General features: G+C 40.0%; 1 protein-coding gene across 1 annotated transcript in view; it reads left to right on the plus strand.

Annotated features, from left to right (window-relative positions):
• Positions 1 to 2,523: 2,523 nt before the first annotated feature.
• The window catches only part of sh3pxd2b (SH3 and PX domains 2B), a 34,278-nt gene continuing 11,905 nt past the window's right edge, over positions 2,524 to 24,896 (plus strand). The window contains exons 1-5 of the mRNA XM_076102432.1: positions 2,524 to 2,910; positions 5,650 to 5,730; positions 13,358 to 13,433; positions 19,282 to 19,358; positions 23,345 to 23,436. Of these exons, the coding sequence (XP_075958547.1) occupies positions 2,839 to 2,910; positions 5,650 to 5,730; positions 13,358 to 13,433; positions 19,282 to 19,358; positions 23,345 to 23,436 (398 nt within the window). The 5' untranslated portion in view covers positions 2,524 to 2,838. The remainder of the gene's footprint in view (positions 2,911 to 5,649; positions 5,731 to 13,357; positions 13,434 to 19,281; positions 19,359 to 23,344; positions 23,437 to 24,896) is intronic.

Raw genomic sequence — 24,896 nt, forward strand, 5'->3', positions numbered from 1 at the left:
TTGACACAGGTGTAATATACATTTGTACACATCGTTTACAATTTAATAACAGGAATTCATAGGGGAGACAACCCAGGGGAATGGGGTAAAAAAATAACTAATAGATGAAACAATTGGGGAATGAAACTTCCCCAATTGATTACTTATAGAACATTAAGACAATTGGTTTTACATTATAAGTTTTCTGAAAATGTAGATTTATATATGTAAATGAGGCATGATCTCATCTAATATGTGCTAAGTCGCAAGTATTTCCAGAACAGCCATCAATAAGAATGTATTTATCTTATACACTCTTTAAAATATGGCCTATTATTCAACAGTCTTAATCATGTATTCTTTATAGAATATAGCCACACAAAACAATGATCTATCTAATGACAGTATTTCAGTATTGTCTCACATTATGAGAACTAAATTATGTTTTCCCCTAATGCCGGCAATTTAACCACATCAGTCTTTGATGGAGAACTTCTGTGTGACTGATGATCCCCTATCTCCTTTTCTACATTTTTCTTGACAGTTTTTGTATTATTAGCATCTTTCCACTGAATGCCATGTTTATTCTTATAAAGTTCGCTTGACATTTTTTTCCATCCTTAAACATGGAGTCGTACCCCTTTAACGTAATCTTGTTAAAGATCCATTTGAATGATGCAATTAAGACTTAAGTTCATTTCTGCTATTGATTCGAATGTTTTTTTATTTCTAATACCCCAGTAGGAAGTAAAATGTAGGATGTGATAAGTTCACATTGGGAGTCACATAATATCATGACTGGTCTGTAAAAAAAAAAAAGTTAAATATTCTCAATACTTACTTGCTATGACAATTCGGACTCCCAACATCCCCCTATAATGCACCCATCATTATCAATCAGCTGTAATTGTATAGCAAGGCCTGTGTTTTGGCAAGTTGGGGAGAACTGCCACAGATACAGTCTAACTGTAATGAGTACAACACACCAAAAGATGGGGCTGTTTAGCAACAAAACTGTCAAATCTCAACCTTGGTCATCAGCTCTTTATTTTTAAACCTGTATATAAAAGTGTCAACGTTGTTGTTCTTGTTTTTTGTACTTACTTGCAAAATAACAACAGTTAAATCTAAAACTATAAATTGCAACATAACTCTGAAATTTTAATTGGAAGGAAACAATGACAACTTTCTACTTACAAAGCACTTTCCTGGAACAAAATTAGCACACTTCCAGTTTAACCCATCCCATCACCTCATGACTGATACAGAACTATTAACAACATAAACACATGGTAGTATCATGTGTTGCAATCTCAGTGAGTCAAGCTCAACAGTTCCTCTCAGCAATTTGGTGGATTTAGGTTGAAAAGCAGATAATGTTATATGCACAAGCAAGAGTGCAACTATAAGTACACGTGTGCAAATGATAAAATAAGCCATAAATACTGTTAACAGACGTTTGTCCAATTATCATGAAACTTGGAATGTACCTGTATGATATTTCCTTTTAGACATTTTCATATTGAGTAAGAGTGTGTGCAACAAACAACACAATAGCTTTAGACACTTTAACCTGGGCTGTCTTTTGTATTGGCCTACCAACCAGGGATACTTGTCTGCCTATGCTATGGGTTAACCTACTTCAGTCCAGAGGGTGCCTGGAAAGATTGTGAGAAGCTCAACTTATCTAAATAAATAGAAATTATGATTTGGCAAAAAAAAAAAGATCCTATGTATATACTGCCATCCATAACACCTGAACACCACAGGTTGTGGAGAGTGTGAAATAACTAGCAAATGAGGAGAGAAGACCTTGGTGAAGTTAGTTTTATAGGTTAAGTTTAAAGTGGCAACAGACAAGTTTCTTTGCTTTTACCATGCAAATCTGTCTGCCACCTGGGACAATGTCCCAGGAAAATTAAGGCCCGATGTATGGCACAAATTAAGTGCTGCAACCATTGTCCAACCAAATTATATCAAAACACAGGTCAGAACCAGCGCTGACGCTGTCCACCAGTCCGCTGTGACCTGACGGTTTGACTGAACATTTGAGTTCAGGTGTGTGAAATTACATAACTAGTTGATTAGTTCATAATATTCAAATGAACATATTTGGTGTCCATAAAGTTCATCAGACATGGTTTGGGTTACAGTAGGATAAGTGTCACCTGACAAAAAAAGGTTTCTGTGCTCTTAAAGAATGCAACAGATGGCATATAGCTAGAGTATACTGAAATAACTCAGTCAAATTAGTTCAGAAAAAAACAATGTATCTTGCTCAAGTGCCCGGAAGGATGCTGCGTTTGTCTGCGCCCTCAAAGATTTTAATAATTGTTTTTTCTTCAGTATAAAATATTTATTTCACTCTTGAAATCTGTGTATTTTGTGGATTAATGACATTGATACATGTAGTCTCGTTGACAGCTTTAAATGCATAGATTGAACCGCGGCTGAGTGGTCCCGCAGCCTGTGGTCTGCTCTGACGCTGGAGGGGTTGGTCCATGGAGCATTCTGAAGCGTCCCAGTTGCTCGAGTGGGAGTGGGCGAGCTGGGATAGGCTGGGAGTTTGGTTGGAGCCGTCAGCGGGACGGGACAAGGCGCACGACGAGGGGAAACGAAGAACCGACTGACTGTTAACTTCTGGCTTCTAAACGACGGAACGCAGGACAGGACATTTGACGTAGTCAGATTTACGGGAAAATAGCATTTGTTGCATTCAGAGGAAACGGGTCTGAGCGGCGCGGATGACAAAGAAGCGTCTGCGTGCAAACTTTCTCAACCGGGTTTGATCGCTCGTAAAACCCAACCGGGGATTCAGTTTTTTTCCTGTTTTAACGGAGGCGTAAAGAAGAGGACATCATGCCACGGCGCACAGTGCAAGAAGTAATAGTACAAGATGTCCAGAAACGGAGAAATCCGAACAAACATTACGTAAGCCGACTTTTATTATCATAACAACACCGCTGTGCTGTTTAAAGTGAGCAACAGATTGAGGTTATTTTGCGACTCTTCTCTCTTTTCCTGTCGGGTGAAGTAAAAACAAAGAGAGTATCAAATTACAGTTTACACAGCCAGACCAAGTGGACTGTTACGATTCTTCATGATTTTATAGTAAAGCATTATCTTACAATAGAGCCTGTCTGGAGAAAATATAGTCACCTGTATTATCAGTTCTTTGTTTGAGATTTGAGCTTTAACCTCAAACTTTTGTCTGTTTCTCGGAGGGATTACAGTCAATACTGTTGTTTTGGATAAGTCAAGGAGCGCCTAAATGGATGTGGCTCATGTGACTTCTGACCCCGTCTGAGTCAGCATACGTTCAAGTGACTATCATCAATTTAGTATCACATTCATATAAGTGAATATAGGTATTGTACTAATTCTACCAGACTCTGTTGTCCAACAAAAATAATTCCTAGTGCTTCTCATATGCCTGCTGCCCCGTGTGTGCCATCAGGAAACATTTTAATAGGCAAATCAGTCCAGTCCACAAAACATCCAGACTAATCCCCCAGACTTCAAATTGAGCATTTCAGCTTTGTCATGCCTCAGCCTCTCCAATTTACTCAGAGAAAACACAACTGCAGGCACTGGAAACCAGGAAGTAGAGCTTCTGAGGTCATCACAGTGAACACAAGGCAATGTTTGAGCAAGGGAAGGGCCGAGACATAACAAACCATATGTCATGTGGCGTTTGTAGTTTTATTACCCCAGTTTTTTTTAGTACAGTATATTGTACAGTTTTTATTGGGGGGGGGGGGGGGGGGGGCAGGAGAAAAGAAGGGAGAGATGGAGGAAAAAGAGTCGATGTGTGGATATTTCTCCTGTTTCAACAATCACTCCCCACTGGTACTGCAATGTTGTGTGGGAGACAAGAATGTCAAGAAGACAAAGATCCATTGCTCTCTTTTCTGCAATTCTCGAACAGCGGAGCTTTCGTCATTCTGGGGGATGCATGTGGGTGAATTATTCTGCGAAAAGTGCACACGGTTCGTTTTTTTAATAAGTAACACATATGTCATCATATGATTCAGAGGGCCAGCAGTGAGAGCTACTGCCAAGGCCTTAGCAGGTGTTCGTGTTAGTTCCGTGTACATGGTGTGTGTGCCTGTGTGTGTGCGCCTGTGTGCATATGTTGGTTCGCACTCGTATGTGAAAATGATGCCCGGGTTGAAGGACCAACGGACCTTATACCGCTGTGAGTGTTAGTGGTCAAGGACACAGAGTTCTCGAGGTCCCGTGTCTTCTCCACCTGTCTGTTTGCTCTCTGGTGCAGCCCATGTTGTTCTGTGCCTCTGGTACTCTCTCTACACATGCAGGCCGTACACCCCTAAATCTTCCAGAACACCTTAGGGTGCAGTTCATTGTACGAAAAGCAGCTTATAGCTCTTCTGCTTATCAGAGTTGAACCTATCATTCAGAAAGGGAAAAATAACACCTGAAAAATCACAGTCCTAAGAGACTTACAGATATAAGAGCCTTTTATTGCCAGAATTAGTGTTTCAATGAGAAGCTTTTATAGCTAAAGTTATAGCTTTCTCTGTTTTCCTCAGAGCTATGGCCTCAGCCTCATTTGGCATTATAGGTGTTGTACTTGCAGATTCGAAAGCTTATTTGTCTTCATTACATTTATAGACTGTAGCATGGAAAAGGAAACCTTTTTTGAATAATGGTTCTCTCCTTAATGTAGAGAATGAAGCAAATAAATTAGATGTTGGCCAGAGACAACACCCGAAGAAAATTGTCACTAGTTTATGTTATTGTGTAGATGGCCCTCCATTGGTTAACGTTTACACACAGTGACATATAGCTCTTTTTATTTGATGAAGACAGCCTCCCTGCTGGTCTATATAGCTCCAGTAGTTGGTCCATCCATGGCTGTATCTGACTCTACTGCCCTGAAAGAGGGAGCGAGGCCAGAGAAGGTCTGGGAGCGGCGCCAACAGCATTCAGCCAGACACAGTCAGCCACCGGGGAGTTTCCAATCACCTCCCTGCCTCTCCCCTCTTCTTTTTCTTTAGAGGACAAAATAAATAACTGTGTCTGTTGCCTGCAGACTGCAATGATCAGGCTAGGTGCTCTTGGTTCGATTGCTTTATGCTGTTTTACTGTTGTTAATATGTGGCTGATGGAATTTGCAGTTGCACATGTTAATGTTGGCTACAAGAAGTACATTTTTTTTTAACTAAGCATAACAATTTATCTCTGTATTCTAATGGTGTTGGGACAGTCTGCAGACATTTTTAATATGTTTTTTTCATATTGAAGTCTTCACATCAGACTCATGAACTGACGTCTCCATTGCTGCTTTTGCTCCTAAGGTCTTTATGGCAATAGCTGCCGCAACAATGTTTCTCAAAGAGCACCAATTTTGAATAGATGTCATTTTCAAATCTGCTGCATCTATGCAGGATAATGACTTCCTCTTCAGCAGGAAGTAATGCAAATGAACTGGGAACTGAAATAATCGGATATCCCTATTATGTTCATGTGAACGGATGATGACAGCATGCTGTCTGCCTTTCCTCACGCTTCCCCTATACACAGCACTGCCAATTACTGGCACCATGAGTCAGGAGTGATGCCCCAGGGGATTTCAATTATCAGGTGGTTGACTTTAATGGCTGTTTTTTTTAAGTTTAAACATATTTTTGTCTTTTAATTTTGCAGGTTTACATCATCAAAGTGTCCTGGAGCGATGGCAGTACAGAAAGCATTTTCAGACGCTACAGCAAGTTCTTTGACCTCCAGGTGAGTACGTGTTTGCATGTCTAACTGTGTGATAGTGTGTCTTGGTTTGAGATTTTCTTATTACTCTGTGGTTTTGTGTGCAGTTGCATGTTTCAGAGAGCAAGGAGTGTGACAAGGTCTAACTGTTCCACCAGTGAAGACTAGCACAGATCAGGAAGTGACTGGAAGTACTCTCTCCATTTAACACTGTCCCCCTGTAGACGTAGGGCTTGAGGCCAAACTCTCCCTGCTCCACCCCATATGACACTGGTGGTTAAATTGTGCGCGAGGAGTCGGAAAATGTCCCAACGAAGTTAATAGGGGACAGTGATGAATGCGACGACCACACTGATGACCACAGACATGTCTGAATCACTCTCGAACGTCACGCTGGCAGTGTGTGTTGCACAAGGAGGGAATCTCATTAGTATCCTGGTTTCCCTTCCTCTTTCGAAGGTAATGGATCTGAGGCCCTGGCCACGGCTGAGCTTAGACAGCATGGACTCCAGCAAACCCAGAAAGGCAACTGCTTTTGATGAGCACATAGGCAATTTAGGCGAAGTATACTGTCAACCCTAATTAGATTAAATTCCTTTTAATTGATTAGGATGGTCAAAGTATGAGCAATGAAATCCAGAATTATAATGCTCCACCGTGTTTTTTCCCGTGGCTGCAAGTGTCATGTTAACCGGAAGAATATCAGCTATTTCAACACTAATGTCATTAGTAGGCTTCAAAAGCTCTCAACAGTCTTACTTATAAATCAGCTCATAGCACACTTTGTATTTTTTAATCGTTGCACCTTTCTGCCGTTGAGGCCATGCCAAAGTAAAAGTCCATGTGCAGCTTTGAACACTCATTTTTGTTGTGTAATCAACACATGTTGGCTTAAAAACGCTGCTATTTGCTCTTTACTGATAACATTTTAAAGGAGTATTAAGTCATCTGTGCTCTGCCCTGTTGAACTATTGTCAAACACAGTTGAAGAACTTGACTCGTCTCACACAAGCACAGACCCCATCACTCTTTTTTATTATTATCTGTGGCATTCCATTATGAAGTAGAATCCCTCATAATTGAAGTTGCGTTCTCCTAAAAGAGACAAGAATGATGGCTGATCTAAAGGTAGTAGGAGACATGTGTAGGGGAGATCTTAGGGCTGTGTGTGTTTGTGTCTGTCTGTGGTGGTTTTCTGGATTAAGTAATGTATGACCTGTTAAGATTCTTCGACTTTTTGACTGGAATTCAGGCTGCATGGATGGTTGAACATCTGTCTTTGGCTTCCATAGCTATTGTCAATTACATATATAGAGTTCAAAGTATTTCTTTATGTTTTGAAAATTGCAACACAATGTGAAAGATTCACAATTTCGGTAATTCAATAAATTCCGTTTGATCATTCGGCCGTAGCCCTGCTTTACCTTTGATGTTTTTAGCTCACGATGAAGGCTTTTATAGACCTTGTTGGTATGACTAAGCGAGAGGAGGAGATTGGGAATCCTTCAAATACTTCTGTCTCCAAAAAGTGAGTGTAAGTGAGTTTTCAAAGCCAAAAATCTTAGCAGCGGATGAAATAGATTTCTGAATCAATCGCTGACCGTACTTTTAAATATTTATGTGCTAGGAAGCACAAACTCTCCTGTTGCCTCTTTAAAACATCCCTCTATGTTGTAAAACAGAGTTGCTAGTTGCATTGCTAAAGACCTACAGTGTCGGATCAATGGCATTGAACCAGATGAGCATATGTGAGATATTTTTAGCAGGGGCATTCCCCGCTGGTGTTCACCCTGCCATGCCATGCAGCTGCTTCCTGCTGACAGCCTGTGGGTGGGCTCTCACTGGTGAGGGAGATATAGATAAACCCAGCTGGAGAGATTAAAAGCCAATCGCTTATCTCCTGTTAGATTTGGCATTGACATATTATAAGCTACTTTAAGATAAGGTATTTCTTAGAGAAAAGGGGCAACTTGGAATGATATGACACAGAGATTAAACATGTTTTGTGTGCCAGCTTTGTTTGTAGAATGTATTCAAAGTTTTTCTAATCTTTTTGATGAGCTATTTTGTGTGGTTTGACATCATCATGCATCATCCCAGGTGCCTGGCCAGGATAGTGACATAGGACCGAGTCATGCAGCTCCTCTCGTTAACATTTCTTCATCTCATGTCATCCTCCTTTGCTTTTTTCCACCCTATCTTGGCTGTTTCCTGTCTGCTCTGTTCTGTCTTATTCTCTCTGATGTCTTGTCTTTTGATTCAGGAGCGGTTTATATAAACGGAGAAAATATGATACTGTAAAAAAAACAATGTACACAAAGTGGTCACTGGTCGTACCAAAAGCCTCAGAGCCAGACAGGAAGTGTTATTCACCACATCCTGTCAACACAGCTGAACTAAGCAGCTGATGCCGTAGTTCAACCAAGGAAACGTGTGCTTTTTGTGGAACACTGACCACAGACTGTTTATTGACTCAGTGACTTCAATAAGATTTCTACAATTGTTAAGGGAATTTGTATTTTTCTAGACCTGCGTTGTTGTTCCAATCCATATATCCATATTCTATAATCGGATGGCACATTATTAGTTACTATTCAATATATCTGGACCAAGTGATCCAGAAGATGTCATTAGATAATAATAATCGTATCACTAATTTGCTTTCCTTTGCCTTTTGTAAAACCAGTTCTGTTGCGATAACTTGCCAAGTATTGATTCACCTGTAAATGGAGGTGATAACCAAAAATAGTAAAGAATAAACTCCACCACATCAAATGCACTGTTTGGAACAAGCAGATCATTCATGTTTAGACTAGTGCATGACATCTTGCATGTTTGACAGCAGTCACTTCCTGAGAATACTTGACCAACATCCGGACACTCTTCTCACCTGAGATATTTCTGCTACTTGTCACCCACCTTTTTCCTGGAACCCCACACCACAGTCTCTATGTAGCTACTACCCCTAAATATTCAGGGGGTTTTGCATCCATTTCTGCATACTAGTGCAGGACGTGATGGTGTGACAGGATCAGAACGAACTGTGCAAATAGCACTTTAATATAAGACCTGTGCTTTTCTCACTCTCTGTTTTAGTGTGTTAAATTGTTAACACAAATAGACCGATCTCTTGCTTAAGAAGGATGGAAAGTGCAGCCTTTTTCTTTTTTTCTTTTTGCCACGGTGTCGTAAATTTTATTTCCATGTCACTAAGAACAGTTTCCATGCTGCACACGTGTTCACTCAACTTCACAAGCTTAGTCTTCCAGCATTCCCAGTCTCTTTGGATACAGGATAAAGTTTTACTTTAAAGCTGTAGGAAAAAATCCAATCCATTGCTTCTTGCTTATCCGGAGCTACACAGCTGTCACATATTTTCCATCTGCAGTAATCAAGTAACAAAACTTTTTAAAGGGCGGCAGTTTATTTTGCTTAGAGCAATGGGACTGCCTGTTGTGCACATTCCACCAAGCAGCAACAATGTACTCATTTCCTTCGTGTACACAGTCATTTCCAGCCATTTTCAGAATAAAATGTGAATCCTTAAGCAGTGTCATTTGTTCCTGGAACAATAATTCACAACATGTGTTTTTTTCTAAGGGAATGCTGAAAGATAGGTACACAATTTACTGAAGTTCTGTTAACAGTATTTGTGTTCGGGATCTAGATGGTGTGGACTGAATATTGTTAAAAGAAAAAAACAATAATGTTAAGTGTTTTGTATAAAACTATTTAATGCACTGAAATCACCTTTGCCACTGCAGATGAAAATGAACTATTGCTGGGACTGTATTCTTCATAATTTAGTAAAATTGGAAACCAAAGTTCTAAAGCATAACGTCACCACAGTGCTCTGTTTTGCTTTAACTTGCTTATTCATATGTGTTTGATTATAACTGCTGGGCACGCTCTGTTTTGTTTTTCACCATAATGTTCTTTAACAATGTGCTGTCATTGAGCTATCTTGATTTGGATTGGCCAGCATGATTTGCAATTGTCTATAAAATGGATAGACCAAGAATAGAAGAAGTGGGTATAGTGTAATAATTGATGGATGGATGGAAAATGTGCCTTATTAGTGTGGGGATGGTGGGACAGTACATGAAACTAGAAAAATTGTGTCATATGTGTATAAAGAGACAAGGAGTCCAGACATACTGTACATGTTTAAAGGCTTTTCAATACTAGGCACCAATATCATCCACAAGTCCCTAGAAATTGGCTTACGTGTTTATAAGCTAACATCAGCATGTAGTATTAATCAAACCTGTCTGTTAGTATTAAAACAGGGACACTGAGGTCTTATGTATATTAAAGATAAATAGATGTTATTTACTCATCCATCCAGCCATTATCCATGCCTGCTTACGGATGCCACAAATATATTTTTTTATTCTTAATACTTAAAAAGTGTATCAACAGCTCAGCCTTCATTAACAATATGGTTTCTGCAAAGGGTTAAAAATGACCTCATGAATGTACAGTGGACAAAGTAAAAGAATCGGAGGACTACTGTGATAGGCATGTTGCAAAGAGAGCAGCTATTGTTCTCTGGCCTTTTGAACCCTCATTCAAGAAAGTCTTGTCTGTCTCAGATGTTTTCTATATTATGCCTTTATTTGAAGGCTGATGATGTGGTTAAAGCGGATATGAACTAGACAAATTACAGCCCCTTAGAAGATTGCGTTAGCCTCTGCATCAGCAAGAATTTGGTACACAACAGTGTACAGTACAGTGGCACATTATTGGGCATATTACCAGACTAGTAATGTGACATGTTGAAGATGGAAAATGTATTAACTGTAGTCAATCAATGACTGAAGTGTGCCAATTGACACATATTTACAACACATATATTTATTTAGTCAATTAATTGTGAAATTTTTTTTATTGTATTTCAAGTGTTGAAACTTAACTTTTGAGTTTTGAATATTCTGACACAATGACGTAGTACAACGAAGTACAGAGATATAGTGAATATCCAGAGCTGATGCCGTCATAGACTGAAATTATTTTTCTACGCTATTCTATGTATTTCTACTATAGTACTAATGTGGCACGCATTTCCTTCCAACTGAGATGAACTCAGCAGGATATAATTTACTTAACATAACATACTTCAGAATTTAGCCTTGGAAAGTCATGTGCCACTTGTCTGTGTTCCACCTTGGCCTGTCATCCTCCTGCCTGTAGAGCATGAATATTTGATGTTGGGCGCATGATGTAACTGGTATTTTGAAGAGACGTCTTTACTCTCTCCAGATGCTTTTTCTTGTTTGAGTGGCTCTGATTACAGAGTAGATACAAGGTTTAGAGTAGACTCAGAGACTGGGTGTGTCTACTCTGCACTCACAGTCAGTCAGACACATGGGAACAATTACAGTGTGTGGGGTATTGGCTCTTCTGTGTTTGTCTCTGTCCCTCCGTCTGCCTGTCTCTTTGCTCATGCTGTGTCTCTTAAGTTGGTACTGTGTCATTGCTGAGGCATCTGACTGATAAGCCAAGTAGATTGTTGCTTTGTGAGTTTAGTGCTTTGTTTTGTCTGAATTCCTTTTTCGCCTTCTGCTGTATCTTGAGAAACAACAAGACTAAAGACTATAAAGTGGACTGACTCACCAAAGAGGGTTCATTGCTCACTATACTACCCCCATTCTTTTTATTGTCTTTTGTTTCACAGTGGGAAATGAACTGAGCTTTAGCAGTCATAGCCAAAGACAAGTCATTTAAGTGCAACCGTGTCTGGCTTGACATTCAAAGTATTTTACATGCCCCCTTCATAATTAATTTTTTCTTACAAACAAATCCAAGACAAAGTTGTGATTAATAACAACCTCGGTTGGTTTGAGATTCACACGTTTTCTGAAATGCAATTAGTACCAAAGCCCGTGTCTGTGAGGTATGAAATCTAAGAATGTTATTGGATTATTTATTTTATATATATATATTTATTGGACTCATGACAGTGGACTACTTGTTATTATTGTTTGGCCAGCGTAAGGCCTTATAACTTACAAAAGCCAGTTGAAGTGGGAGAGTAGGTTCAGATTCTAAAGCCAGTGTCTATTTCTTGGCATGCTTGAAGATTTGGGGGCTCATATAGTTCAACAGGAGGTCTTGAAGATTAGGTTCAAATGAGATTGTTGAACTACCTTGTATATGGAATAAGGCTGTTGCACAACATGTTCAAAGTTATACAAATGGAGAAACATGAGCGAGAGGTAGTGAAGAAATAAAGTGGGGCAGGGAAAACAAAAATCTTTCGGCATTCATTCACCTGTAAAACATATATCCTCTTGGATGCTTGAACATATATCATGTTTCCTTTTTTTCCCCAGCTCCCATCCAAATGCATGCTGTATTACTGTATTAACTGTATCGGGGCATTATTGTATCTCCAGCGATGAACTTTAATGAATAATTAAAGCAAAAAAAATGAAATTTAGCCATTGAGAGTAAACATACCGAGACGCCAACTCTAGAACATTCTTGTTGGGTATTGCATGTGCAGCATATTCTAGAAATGATTATCTCATACCAGTCAAGGTACAGCGATATTTAACAATGGGGGGGGGGGGGGGTGAAAATCATCCCTGGCGTGAAATACTGGAGTGCCAATTAGTTGTGACCCTTAAATGTCTTCACGGAGCACAGCCTTGATAGATATCATTGTATCAGGTTGAAATTGAACAGACCACAGTGAGAAATGCAGCTAATCTCATAATGTGATAGTCCTGTCATCGTAGCCTTCACATGGGCCAGCTCTAACTGCAACTATAGACCGGCTTAATCCTTAACAATGCAATGCTGTTTTTCTTAGTTTGGGGCACAAGATCATACATTGTGGTGTCGCCACGATTTTAGTTAAAGCTTGACAAACTTCAACTGGGGAAGTCTACATATGAGACTGTCACTCATTCATCTGTCTCATTTGTCTGGCCGTTTGTATCAAAACCTGGTACTGAAACAAAATGAATCACTGTGACTGACTGTATATGTCCTGTTTTGATAAATGAATGTGGTTTGATGATGGAAACTGTACGCTAAAAACTCACTACAGAGTGGTGTTATTAGTTTTGACAACACCCTAATAGTGTCTTTGGTTGGAACAAAAACTTGCAGATCCTTTTTGGCCCATTGGTTGACACTGCTAACGAAAGCTGATCAAATAATCTAGCCATTAATTGAATAAATGGTGTGTCCCTTTATATCAAACGGTCTAAAAGTGTTGAAGTAGAAATAAAGGGTTGACTCCGAAAGACAGAGGGAGTTTTAAAGAGATGGAAAAGAATGATCAAGAGAAGTGGTGATCAGCAGATCTAAGGAACCACTGCTCTCTGGCCTTGAAAATGATAGAAACAGAAATGTTCCACTATGTCAGTGGTGCCTTGCCGCTAACAGCCCCCTTGCTGCAACAACATATGAAGCAGAGGGGGAAAAACCATACCATCTGCTCAGGACATTCCTAATCATTGGCAGACTTCCTTTATTGGCCGAATTCCTTGTAGGAACTGCTGATTTGTAAAAATGTGAACCCTTCCTCTCCAGCCTCAGCTATCCTGTGGTGTGTAATGTAAAGGACATGTTTATGTATATATATGTGAGTGTAAATGCTTTGTGGGCTAGTAAGTCTTAATTGATTGTGGTGTTTCAGATGGAATTGCTGGACAAATTCCCAGTGGAAGGAGGCCAGAAAGACCCTAAGCGCAGGATCATTCCTTTCCTACCAGGTAAGAGTTAAACACACAGTGTCCCCCAAGGCTTTTTCACACACACATACACGCATACAACAGTGGCTTGTTTAATGTGAACAGAGGAAGAACTATTTTGATATTAAATTAAGTAATTTGTCAAAAAAAATTGAGGGTTTACTGCTTTCTCCTATTTATATTAATACCTTTTGGCTTTTGGACCGTTGGTTGGACGAAGATAAAAAAAAAATGAATCAACTTATCTTGAAAACTTACACTTTAATTGTTTGTGGCAGACCTACTTATGATAAGATGTTGCCAAAACATGCACATAACCAAACACAAAGAATGGTGAACTCCTGGATTATCAATTCAATCGCTCTGTATTTCCCCCTGGCTGTATAGTGTTGTGTTTTTACCTCATTCTTGACTTCTCCATCACACACTTGCAGGCAACGGGTTCAAATGTGGACAACAATGACTCACTCACAGGCTGTAAATGAACTGAGAGAAGCAAAATATGTTTCACAAAAAAAAGAACCAACCTGAACAAACTGCTGCAACCACCATTGGCCTTAAACTAACTTTCTGAATGAAGAAATAATAATTTTACATCTGATCTTTAAACGTTCACCTGACTAAGCATATAGCCCATAGACATACTAGACAATTATACAGAGTCTTGTTGGAGCCTTCGGGGGAAACATTACATATCTTACAATTTCACCTGAGAATACTCTACCTGTGATCATAAAACTAAATGGTTACAATGCATAACATTCATTATGGGCTGTTTTCTTGGTTTAGCTGCACTTTTGTCCCGGCTGAATTATCATCTTGTGTAAAGCCTGACTGGCCAAAACAATGGTTTCTTCTTTTTAGTTTCCATTACTCTCTTACAAGTACAAGTGGCAATGAAGTTTGTTTGGAATAAGGGCTTTGGGTGTGCATGACCAACTTTTGAAATAGTTGGAGATTAAGATCCTGCTGAAAGTAATCCTTTATGAGAGTTTGGAAGAAAGCCTCAACCAAAGACCCCACCCACATCTCCCCTACCAGGAGAGTGGGGGATAGGATTTTTTTTTTTTGTGGCGATGCAGGTCTGGAACTCATTGAGAGAATAAACACACAACACACACACACACACACACACACACACACACATTCAGACTGTTTGATGGACTCTGAGTAGGAGGAGGGAAGAAAGATAGAAAAACACTGCTGTCCATTCTATCCCCTGCAATCCCTTTCTATGTCGGATAAACATACTGACCATGGATACTATAATGAATTCTTGTTTACATTAAACACTGTCTACTTCCTCCCTGCTTTTACATTTACACCCTGAAATTCTAGATATTCTCTTAAGTATCTGTCTACTGCGAGAGTGAAGCTCTGAGTGTTGGTAGAGGCTTTCACTTCTCCTGATTTAGCATTAAAGTGTCCCAGAGGACGGAACCAAACTGCTCCAAATGTTAAAGACACACAGACATGGTACCATCTAGGAATGCTACTTTGAAACTGTTTGCTTTTGTCACACAATCATACTTCCAAAATTATTCAGTGCCTGCATGAATTGAAGTTTTAAGAGAATCTCAGGTCCCGTCAGGTCAGGTCATGCACCTCTCTGAGATGAATTCCAAGCCAACATTTGCCTGATTTGCAGAATAATTTTACTGACAGCCAAGAAAATCCTTCACTTACAAAGTAAAAGTCTGGCCCGTTGGCTGAGACCAACCTAACAAGGCACGGAAGTGGTTTTCCCTTCACGGTTTGGTTTGTTCAAGGCCCTGAGCTGTTTTTACTTCTTTGGTATCTCCACATCAGCAAAGTGGCTTGTCTGCATTTGTGGATACTGCAGAATTTCCGCTGCCTTTTTTTGCTCGGTGGACACGTCAAAAGCTTGGCTGCTGCATTTTCATTCTTCTCTGTGGAGACTACTAAAAAAAAACACAAAAAAATGTATAAAGATAACATTCATAGCAGTTTTAGGGCTAATATTGTATCCTTTACATCTAAGAGGAGTCTAAAACTTGGCCATTTAAACCCATAACTTGTTCTTTTTTTATCCAAAGGCCATTTTTCATCTGACGATCTCTCATGGTGCTAAATTCCTTTTGATAGGTTCATACATGACATTTAGATAAAAGTGATAAATGTGATGTTAACCCTACAGCCCTGAGCGATGCTCTTTAAGGCAGTGCCAGCAGGTCAGCCTTTGAAAAAGAGCTGATACCAATTTTCTGAAGTTGTGGTTGTTAAACTATGAGTCAAAACCCAAGATGGAATGTGGGTTTGTTTTTTTTGGGGGGGGGCCCTGAATGATAAAAGAGGTGATATGCTTTCAAGACCACTGATCATACAAGTAGACTATGAATTTGTTCTTTGGTTTGACGTTTTCCCTTTTCCTCCTAATGATAGATCTACAGTACATACTTTTTCAGCTACTCTGTTTGGCTGGGGATCTCTCTGCCTGCCACAGTAGGAGGCACAGTATAGTGGGCAGGTCAAATATGTTTCTGTGGGTCTGAATAACACATTATGGAGTCGGTCCTCTATGAAAAACAGAAAATAACCAAACAGTTACTTTGACCTTGTTGCTTATGCCTCATTCATGTCACGTTCATCTCTTGTCTGGAGGGAAAGGCAATCATTGCTCTTGCCTACTTGAATGTGGTGTACCAGTAGCAGGCTTGTGGAGTTGTCTGCCCTTAGACAGCAACTTGCCTACGAACACAGTAATTAAAACACACAGACGGCTCATTCTTAAAAGCTCCACACATGCCTTGCTGCAGTGTTATGTAGAGCCTTTTGGGGCATGTCTCTTGAGACGAGCCCAAGTGAAGTCTTATAACAAGTGTTAAGTCAAGTTTCAGCTCTTGTACGAGGACGTCTTAAGTCATTTAAGACAATTGCAAGTCAGTTAAGTAAGACAGGAAGTCCATTGACTAGAGCCTTGCTCGTACAAAACTTGGCAATTGACTCCAAGTCAAGTCTTTCAAAAGCAAGTTTCAAGTCGTCTCAAATTATTCAAGAAATGTTCTGGTCAAGTCTCATGTTTGTAATAAAAAAAGTATTTCCATTCACAGGTTTTGTCAAAGGCAAAGTCCTTTCAATGCATAGGCCTAATAATTAGATATCAAATCAGTTTTAAATGTAACTTTTTCATTTTTCATGGATTTGTACAAGGTCGAACCTTTTTTCTCCCTTAAATCTCAACCCAAGGAGTCAAGTATCACAGTAGTCAAGTCCAATATAAGTCCTCACTTTTGTGACTGAGTCTGCTTCTTGGTGTTAAGGTGTTATATAATGGATTTAGTTACTCAAAATCCTTCCAAATAGACAAAATAGGGTGAATATACCAGAGGAATTCATGTGTGGTGAGTCCAGGGATTAAGAGGTGAGAGGAGAGCTTTCTATTTGCAAAGTGTGTAACAAAGACCCTCTCTGTGTTCCCATGTCTATCCATCTCTTCTCTCCATCTAACTCCCTCACTCTCCTCAAGAAATAAAAGTTTTTTTGATACCCTTGGTCACTGCTGGCTATAAGATTTGCCATAAAGTCTACCCTGCCTCAGCCATGGCTCCAAGACAGCAGTTATCCTCCCCTCCCTCCTTCCTCCCCAAACAAGCCCTTTTTTTCGGCTGCACCCATGCTGCCCTGCATACAGAGTGGGCAGTGTTGAGTCAGTGCTTCTCTCCTGACCCCTGAGAGCTTTGGAAAACCGTCAAGAAAGCTTTCTGTTTGAGGAGTGATGAGGAGAGGAAAGGAAGAAAAAGACAGACACAGAGAGAGAGAGAGGAGGAGGGGAATTACTGTAGGCGACTTTCAAATCTCTTTAGCTTTTGTGAGCTGTCCAGACAGTGTGTCCTTTCGGCTGCTAACACCTAACACTTGCCAACACCTTAGATATTTGGAATGTCATCTCTCATTCTTAATAAAGTAAATCTCCTTTGTAATAGTCTCCCTCACGTAGTGCTATACTGTTCTCTTGAAATTAGGCTAGTCAGGCCATGTTGTCAAGAACACCGTCCTGAGGTAACTTCTGTTGTGAGTTGGCACTAAATAGAATAAAGAATAAGAACAAAATAATCTCCAGCCATGCTAGTGGCTCTGTGGAGCCTTAGTGTGAGTGTTAAAGTGCAAATATTGGCCAGAGGGTAGTTTCAGAGTAAAGGTCTTTCGTAACTTATATCAAATAGGTGTATCATGTTGTGAGCAGTCCATCCAATAATTGTCGACATTTCCCTCTAAACCAAAAATTTTGACCTGCTGATCACTCAAGTCATTACGATACTTATTCAACAATCCATGAGTGCCTGTACAAAATTGCATACCAATCCAAGTTAGGATATTTCACTGTATATGTGGTAATTTTGACCCTACTGATAAACAAAGTCATCAGGATTTATCCACTGGGGACATTGAATATATGTACCAAATTTCATAAAACAATCATTCAATAGTCGTCCATTCAAATTTGAAATGGTCAACCTTATGGCGGCGTGAGAGGAAAAGTCGGGGGGAACACATAAGTTTACTGTGAAAAAAGTTCCAAATCATAAGTCGCAAGAAGAGGAGCTACAAGGACAGCCATTATTGTGACTATCTGACTATCTTCTCAAAATTGACACGCCTTATTATAGCAGCATATAGTATTTGCTGGAGGTTAAAGTAATCCCCAAACCAATCAGGTTTCTTTACTCCCACTGACAACATTTACAGTCTGGCTGTTTTGATATTATAGCAAGCTGCACTAAACACATTATTAGGAAGTGTATGAATATGATTTCCTGTAATTTTTGTCTTTTGTTTTTGTCACACACTTGAGTCAGCTCAACTCAGTCTGAGGCACAGAGCGTACAGAGTTGGGGACTTGATTGTGGTTGTTGTATAAAGTGTGTAAGATCTGAGGTCTTCTAAGAAAGTCACCACAAATCCAACCACTCAGCAGTCTACACCTCTCTACAGATTCTCTCTTATTTCTTTATTTTCCCTTCATGTATCTTTTTTTTTTTCTTACATGGTCTTAAGTCTTGATTCACAAGACGAGCAGTCTGGGCACATGGGCATACATAGTATTTATAAGACTGTAGGGGCATTGACTGCTCAGCAGAGATAGATTCATGTTTTAAATATTCTCTAAACAAATCCCATAACCTTTTGATGGAGGTGATACAGTAACTTCTCAAAACGCGTCCCTTTCTGTGTTAGGGATCTTGTTACAGCCTTGACTTCCTGCCTCGTATATATGTTTGCATTAGAGCTGTCTCAGTGAATTTATCGGGGAAACTTCGGCAGCTAAAACAAGGAGAAAATAGATGCTGGCTCTCAAATTTCCAACATGCTGTTAAGTTTGAGGAGTGTTTTAAGAGGCCTATTTGTAGCCATTTCTTGTTATTGTTATGGCGACCCAGCTTGTCTGTGCCTGTGGTTATTTGGGCCTGGAGATAAGAGCAGGGGAATAGCATTTAAGCTGTCATGCACACATAATTTGTTTTCCCTAAATCATTTATTCATGACTTGGAAAGGCCAGCCATTCACCTAGCTTCTTACCCACCTCATTGTGCTGTCAGTGTTATTGATTACACGTCTGTGTTGTGTCTGCATGCTAATTCACTAACTACGTATGTTTTGTAGAAACCACTGTGTCCTTATTGTCACTCAGTGGATTCTGAACATTTCAATGTAGCTCTTGATAAGAGCATCATCCAAAATCGAACATTTTATTTGGCAATATTGTTTGTGTGTATATCACAGACACCTGCATGCTAATTATCAAGAATAGTAATTACAATATATTATATTATTTTGCTGTGGAATACTGCTAACAACACTGACATCAGATTTTCTGAATTCTAAGTCTGTTTGTCCTACTTTGTTACAGGGAAGATCCTTTTTAGGAGGAGCCATATCAGAGATGTGGCCATGAAACGGCTAAGGCCCATCAACGAATACTGCAGGGTGAGTATATTGACCTTTTAACCTGGACATCTCTTATGGTCATATATGTAGTAGTTTCAAGAAAGCTACACTGACCACTGAGCATTCACATCTTCAGCACAAAGTACTAAAATCAAGTTTGAGAGCACAGTGGTAGAAAAACAAGTATCCCACCCACGTTGTGTCCACTTAGTCATATACAGGAAAATGGAAAATACTCTTTTCATCCCCTCGGTGTATATATGAGCGCAGCAGCCACAGTTTCTTTCAGCACATTCAAGAGTACACTAAGCGACCCAGCTGATTTCAGTAGAGCTTATTCATAGTTGAATACATGTCTAGGATTACAAATTGTGGACATAGAAGTCACAAATCACAAACCCTTAGCTTCATCCCTCAGATATTCCAATGTCTTTGTATCTCTCGAATGTACAGTAAACCAACATGGATCACTCTGGCTGGTATTTATACATGTACTTTTATGCAGTTAAGTTGTAGAAAGACATGATAAAATACTGCAGCTCTTTCCACCAGTTAAAACGGAGATAATGTAAAACCTGCATTATCCAGCCCATTACATGGCTTTTTACCAAAGAGATTAATCACTTAGCCTCAAGAGGAAAAAAAATGCAACTGTACATTCTCAGTCTCCACTGTAGCAGAACTGCAACCATAAAACTGCCAATAGCAAACTACTAATTGCTACAATTTGACAAAAACGTAACCACAGCAATCTAATTGAATACACTATGATTGATGTTCAGCTTCTAAGCAACAAGACACAGTTTTGTGCCCTTGAAATGAATTCAAAGCAGTGCTTTAAACATGTAATTGTTTTCTTAATTAGGTTGCCAACTGTTTCTCTGAGGACTGAGTCTGTTTGCAACCAGGGATAATTACTTTTTATTATCTTGAAACGGATATCTTGACCACAAAGCCACATGATTTTGGTGTAAAACCGTGACTCTGGTATTCAGAAATACCTGGGAGAATGAGCTGCTGTTGTATCTCATGTTGTGGTGGTGGTAACTATCTTCAGAGAGTTGGGCCAAAGGCAAAAAGCTTGCTGGTGCTGAGCTTGCACCAGTAAGCACATCCCCAGTCTAAAACTTTTAGTTTCTTTAACAAGCTTGCCTTAGGGCCTCTAAACCATACACACACATCCTTCCGTCTCTCTGAGAGAGGAAATTTGAAAATGTTTTTACAAGTTAGTTCCGACTTAGCCCTTACTCATACCGTCTTATATTTTCAACTGTATTATTTTACCACGGGAGACCTTCTCCATAAAGAGCCTTGTGTAACCATCACTGTACAAATTAGTTTCTGAACAAATAAAAACAATTCACAAGGCTTCAGACTGAAGAGAAAAGTTGTATGTATTATAAACAATTTGAGGACTAAAGGGGCTGTACAGCTCTACTCCACCAAGTGTCGTCTGAGGTTAGAGGAATGTACAGCTGGTGTAGGCAACATCTTTAAACACTTATGTGAAAAATAAGAGTTTGGGGGAGGAATGGGACTTGTTGCTTTGTTTCTATGGGTGTGGATGTTAATGGGAATAGCTAAGTAACCTTTAAACCAGTGGTGTTGCTATAGTCCGAGTTGTTTTTGTGGAAATGTCTGAAAAGTTCTAAAGATTGCATTGACCTGTTGGGGGAGTTGAACGGTCTTTGATTGACATCCAATTTTTGTCGAAATGATTAAGGGTTTAGGGCTGACTGTTTTTGATCTAAATGCAAATTGCTGAAACAAATCTGGACTTTATTATACGCACAGAAATTGCATTTTCATCCACCCCCACATGCACCACGGTTGACAAGGTGAAACTTCATGTTTTTCTCGGGGAAGAGCTGAGTCAGCCCTTTTGTTGTACAGCTGAGGCTTGAACCTGAGTCATATGGAATTTCCCTGGTTGTGAAGTGTTGTGTTTTTATTCAAGTCAGGAAATGTAGTCAAAGAGAAGAAAGAAGGAAAAAAAAAAAACCTGGAGTCAGGGATTGTGTGCATAAACGTAAGACTGCTGAGCTAGGATGACTAGAAAGGTCACAAAGTTTGATGAACTGCATCAAAAAGTATTTAAGTAATAAAGCAATTTCCACTATCCTTCATTTGCCTTTCTTATGCAAAGAAAATGCTCCAAACTTTACATTTTTCACAAACAGCCCTTTTCATTTTACATTCATGTATACGCCTCCTTTGTTGGTGATGTTTGTCAAGACTGAGGATCCCCATTTGCTTTACGTCTCTACATGTCAAAAAGTGAATGTGCACACATACAATCACAATGTACTGTACCTTATCGGAGTGCAAAAGTAGATCTCTCATTTCCATTACCTATTTTTCCTTGGAGGAAAAACACACACACACACACACACACACACACACACACACACACACACACAATTACCTTAATGCTGCCTGCTGTAAAGAACACCCATAAAGTCCATTTGCTGTAATGTACCCCGTGCCTCCCTCCCGTCTCCTCCCTGGGGAGAATTGTAATGAGCCGCTGGGCCACAGGCTAACACAAGGAGAGGAATAAATCCAAGGAGAGGATTGCCGGTTCAGGATGCACTTTCACCTCAGGCACAGTGCAGCGTTGTGGGCTGCACGACTCTTAAATCAGCTACTTGGCTTCAGAGTCTCAAGATGCACGATATGAATGAAGCTACTGTAAGGGAGATTTTGTGGTCATGTTGTTGCGTAATAATGTAGCAATATTGTATGTACCATTAATCAACAAACATGTGAGCACACTCCGTATGACTTTGGGGCTAATGGAAAACATTAGTTATACTTGGTCCATGGCTGTAGTCCCACTCCTTTCCTTCAACACAAGCTGCTGGCTTGGATGTGTGGTCGTAAGTATGACAAGGCAAATGTGGCACATGGGACAAGGGCACCTTGGTTGGTTCTTTGGCTTCCATTCCATATCCGTCAGCCCTGACGTTATATCAGTGTGTGTCAGAGAGAACGAGAGGTAGACAAAGACTGTGCTCCCTTAAAGGACAGAACTGAAACACTTAGGAGTATTAAAATCAGAGGTATAGGCCAGAAGAGGAAGCTTGATGGATAGCATTGAGCTTTGCCTGCCAGCAAGAAGAGAAGGAGTGGCTTAGCTTCCTCCTGGAAGAGAGAGAGAGTCACCATGGGGTTGTTGGCGGCAGTTATTCTGTCTGCTGGTTTGGGGCATCAAGCTGTTGAGGTGATTATCTGTTTCACTGCTGCCATTTAGCGGTTTGGTTGAAAGAGTAGGAGAAGCAGATAAAACACAGACTCAGGAGGGAACAAAGAAAGAAAGGGCCGGAAACGGAGACGCTGCGATACCATGACCAGGCGTGCAAGAGAGAGATCTCACCAATAAAGAGAAAACCGAATGTGTCTGTTTGTCTTTCATTTCCAGCCTTGTTGTCGGGGCTTATCTGTCTTGCTGCTTGTGATCCTCCACAGAGGCATGCATGTAAGATGAGAGAGGAAGGTAGTTGAGACGGATCAATGAACTGAGAACCAGAGAAAAACCAGCTGGTGTGATTGGAAAAACACTGTTTACCTTATTATTGGTGCACTTTTATTCTGAAATCGTTTAACTTTTTGCTCTTCATCTTAAAATTGAACATCAGTGGGGACAATGACAATATGAGAAACTAGAATTAAAATCAAAAACTAGAGGGCACATATGTCTGTCCAGGCTGCACAATCCAATGAGTGGGTTATTCTAATAAGAGCAAATGTTTTAATCTTAATTTTAATTATATTAAAAAATTGAAAATTTGAAGGGAGTCAGATTCATATTGCCAAATCATTATCTCCCTGTGAAGTTAAGGAAAGACAATTGTTCACTATAACTTCAATTGCTGTCAAGGAAGATTTGTTTAAAAAAACTTTTGACAAATGAACCCAATGAACACTATACGTATATAACCTCTGGCCAACTTTTGTGTGTACCGAAGTGATTTTACACAGTTTATGTGATTACCTAAGTTTCCCGCTGTCTTTTGTGCCTGCAGGCCCTCATTCAGCTGCCAGTCTACATCTCCCAGTGCGAGGAAGTCCGAGTGTTTTTTGAGACCAGACCTGAGGACCTCAACCCACCAAAGGAGTAAGTACCGCACGTGGGCACACACATAGACACAGGCTCACATACAATGGAAAACACCCATCATTGTTCCACTGACTGATGTCGTGTCATGTCATGTCCTGCCAACATTTACCCCCAGCCTGCCGGTAATGAGCATTCATTACACCCTCTAATGGATATGATGTCATCCTGTTGCACAACTTCCTGAAGGGTTATTCAAGCAGAAACGCACTTAACGGGTCCCTTTTTAAATGCTGAGTTAGCATTTAAGCATGTCCCTGCAGCTCAGTTCAGCCACGAGGCTCCAGACAGCTGAGGCTGCACAGTTGCTCTGAAGACTTGTAGACCTGCTCTGTTGACTCTTTTAAATCTCACTCAACACATTAGCGTCATACGCAGCGCTGACGGTTACAATGTGCCAAAAGTAAGACATCACTGAGCAATGAATGCCAGGGTCCAACACACACAAAAGTGTGTGTCGACAAGCACATAACTTCACACGGGAGCCACAGTTACAAATGTGTTGTTAGTAAGGTCACCAGCACCTTCAGGGCAGTTACGGGGTTACGGGTGGCTGGTTTAATAGAGACCATAATGCAGGGCTCACATTTTGACCCAGCAGATGGTTTTTACACCAACATGTGTCAGCTGAGTTATTAGTTTTAACCGGTCTGTCGTCACACTCTGAGGTGTGGCACCGGGGCGTTGAGTTGAGGCGAAGTTGCCTCAGTCGGCAGGAAATTGAGTTGATAAGTCCTGTGATGTATGGCGGGAGTGCATGTAGGGCCAGCAAGTAAGCATGTAGCATGTAAAGAGAACGGGGTTTTCAATTTGTAAGACTTGGTTGCAAAATCTGGCTCATTGAAGTGAGAGACTATCACTGTGTCCCAAACTTTACACTATAATACTATACTACACTGATAATTAACATTGAACATAACATTAGTGTGCACCAATACCCTGTTACTATAGGATAATTGAAAGTACTTCAGCCTGTTGTTGTACTACTACTACTACTAGCAAATTGTTTTAAAGTTTTACTTAATTTAATGGGTTTTTTAAGGTGTTGTGTCAAGTATCCACTTAATGTTACATTGTGGAACGACAGTGAACAATACCACATTCAAAAGTCTAGCGACTTCAGTATGCATGCCGCCATTTTCAAATCTACATAATTTATTCATTTGGCAGCATGGATACACTCCATAACCAAAAACACATACTCTTCAGTTTTTGTAATGGCTTTAAGCAACCACAGTTGTGCACCTGTCTAGTGCAGGTGTGAGTGTTTCTGTTTCATATACCAAGGGTCCCCCACAGTCACCTTGACATTTAGTTAATAAATTGCAAAATGTAAATTTATAGATTCATTATTTATGCTGCAGCTCCTGGTGCATTTGACAGAAACGCCACTGTGTGTAGATGTTTTATGATACGCAACAACTTTCAAAATGTATCGTTTTTTTGTCTGTTTTTTTTTT

Source organism: Anarhichas minor, unplaced genomic scaffold (genome assembly GCF_050575085.1).
Source record: "Anarhichas minor isolate MPS153535 unplaced genomic scaffold, ASM5057508v1 ptg000027l, whole genome shotgun sequence".
NCBI classification, from domain to species: domain Eukaryota; kingdom Metazoa; phylum Chordata; class Actinopteri; order Perciformes; family Anarhichadidae; genus Anarhichas; species Anarhichas minor.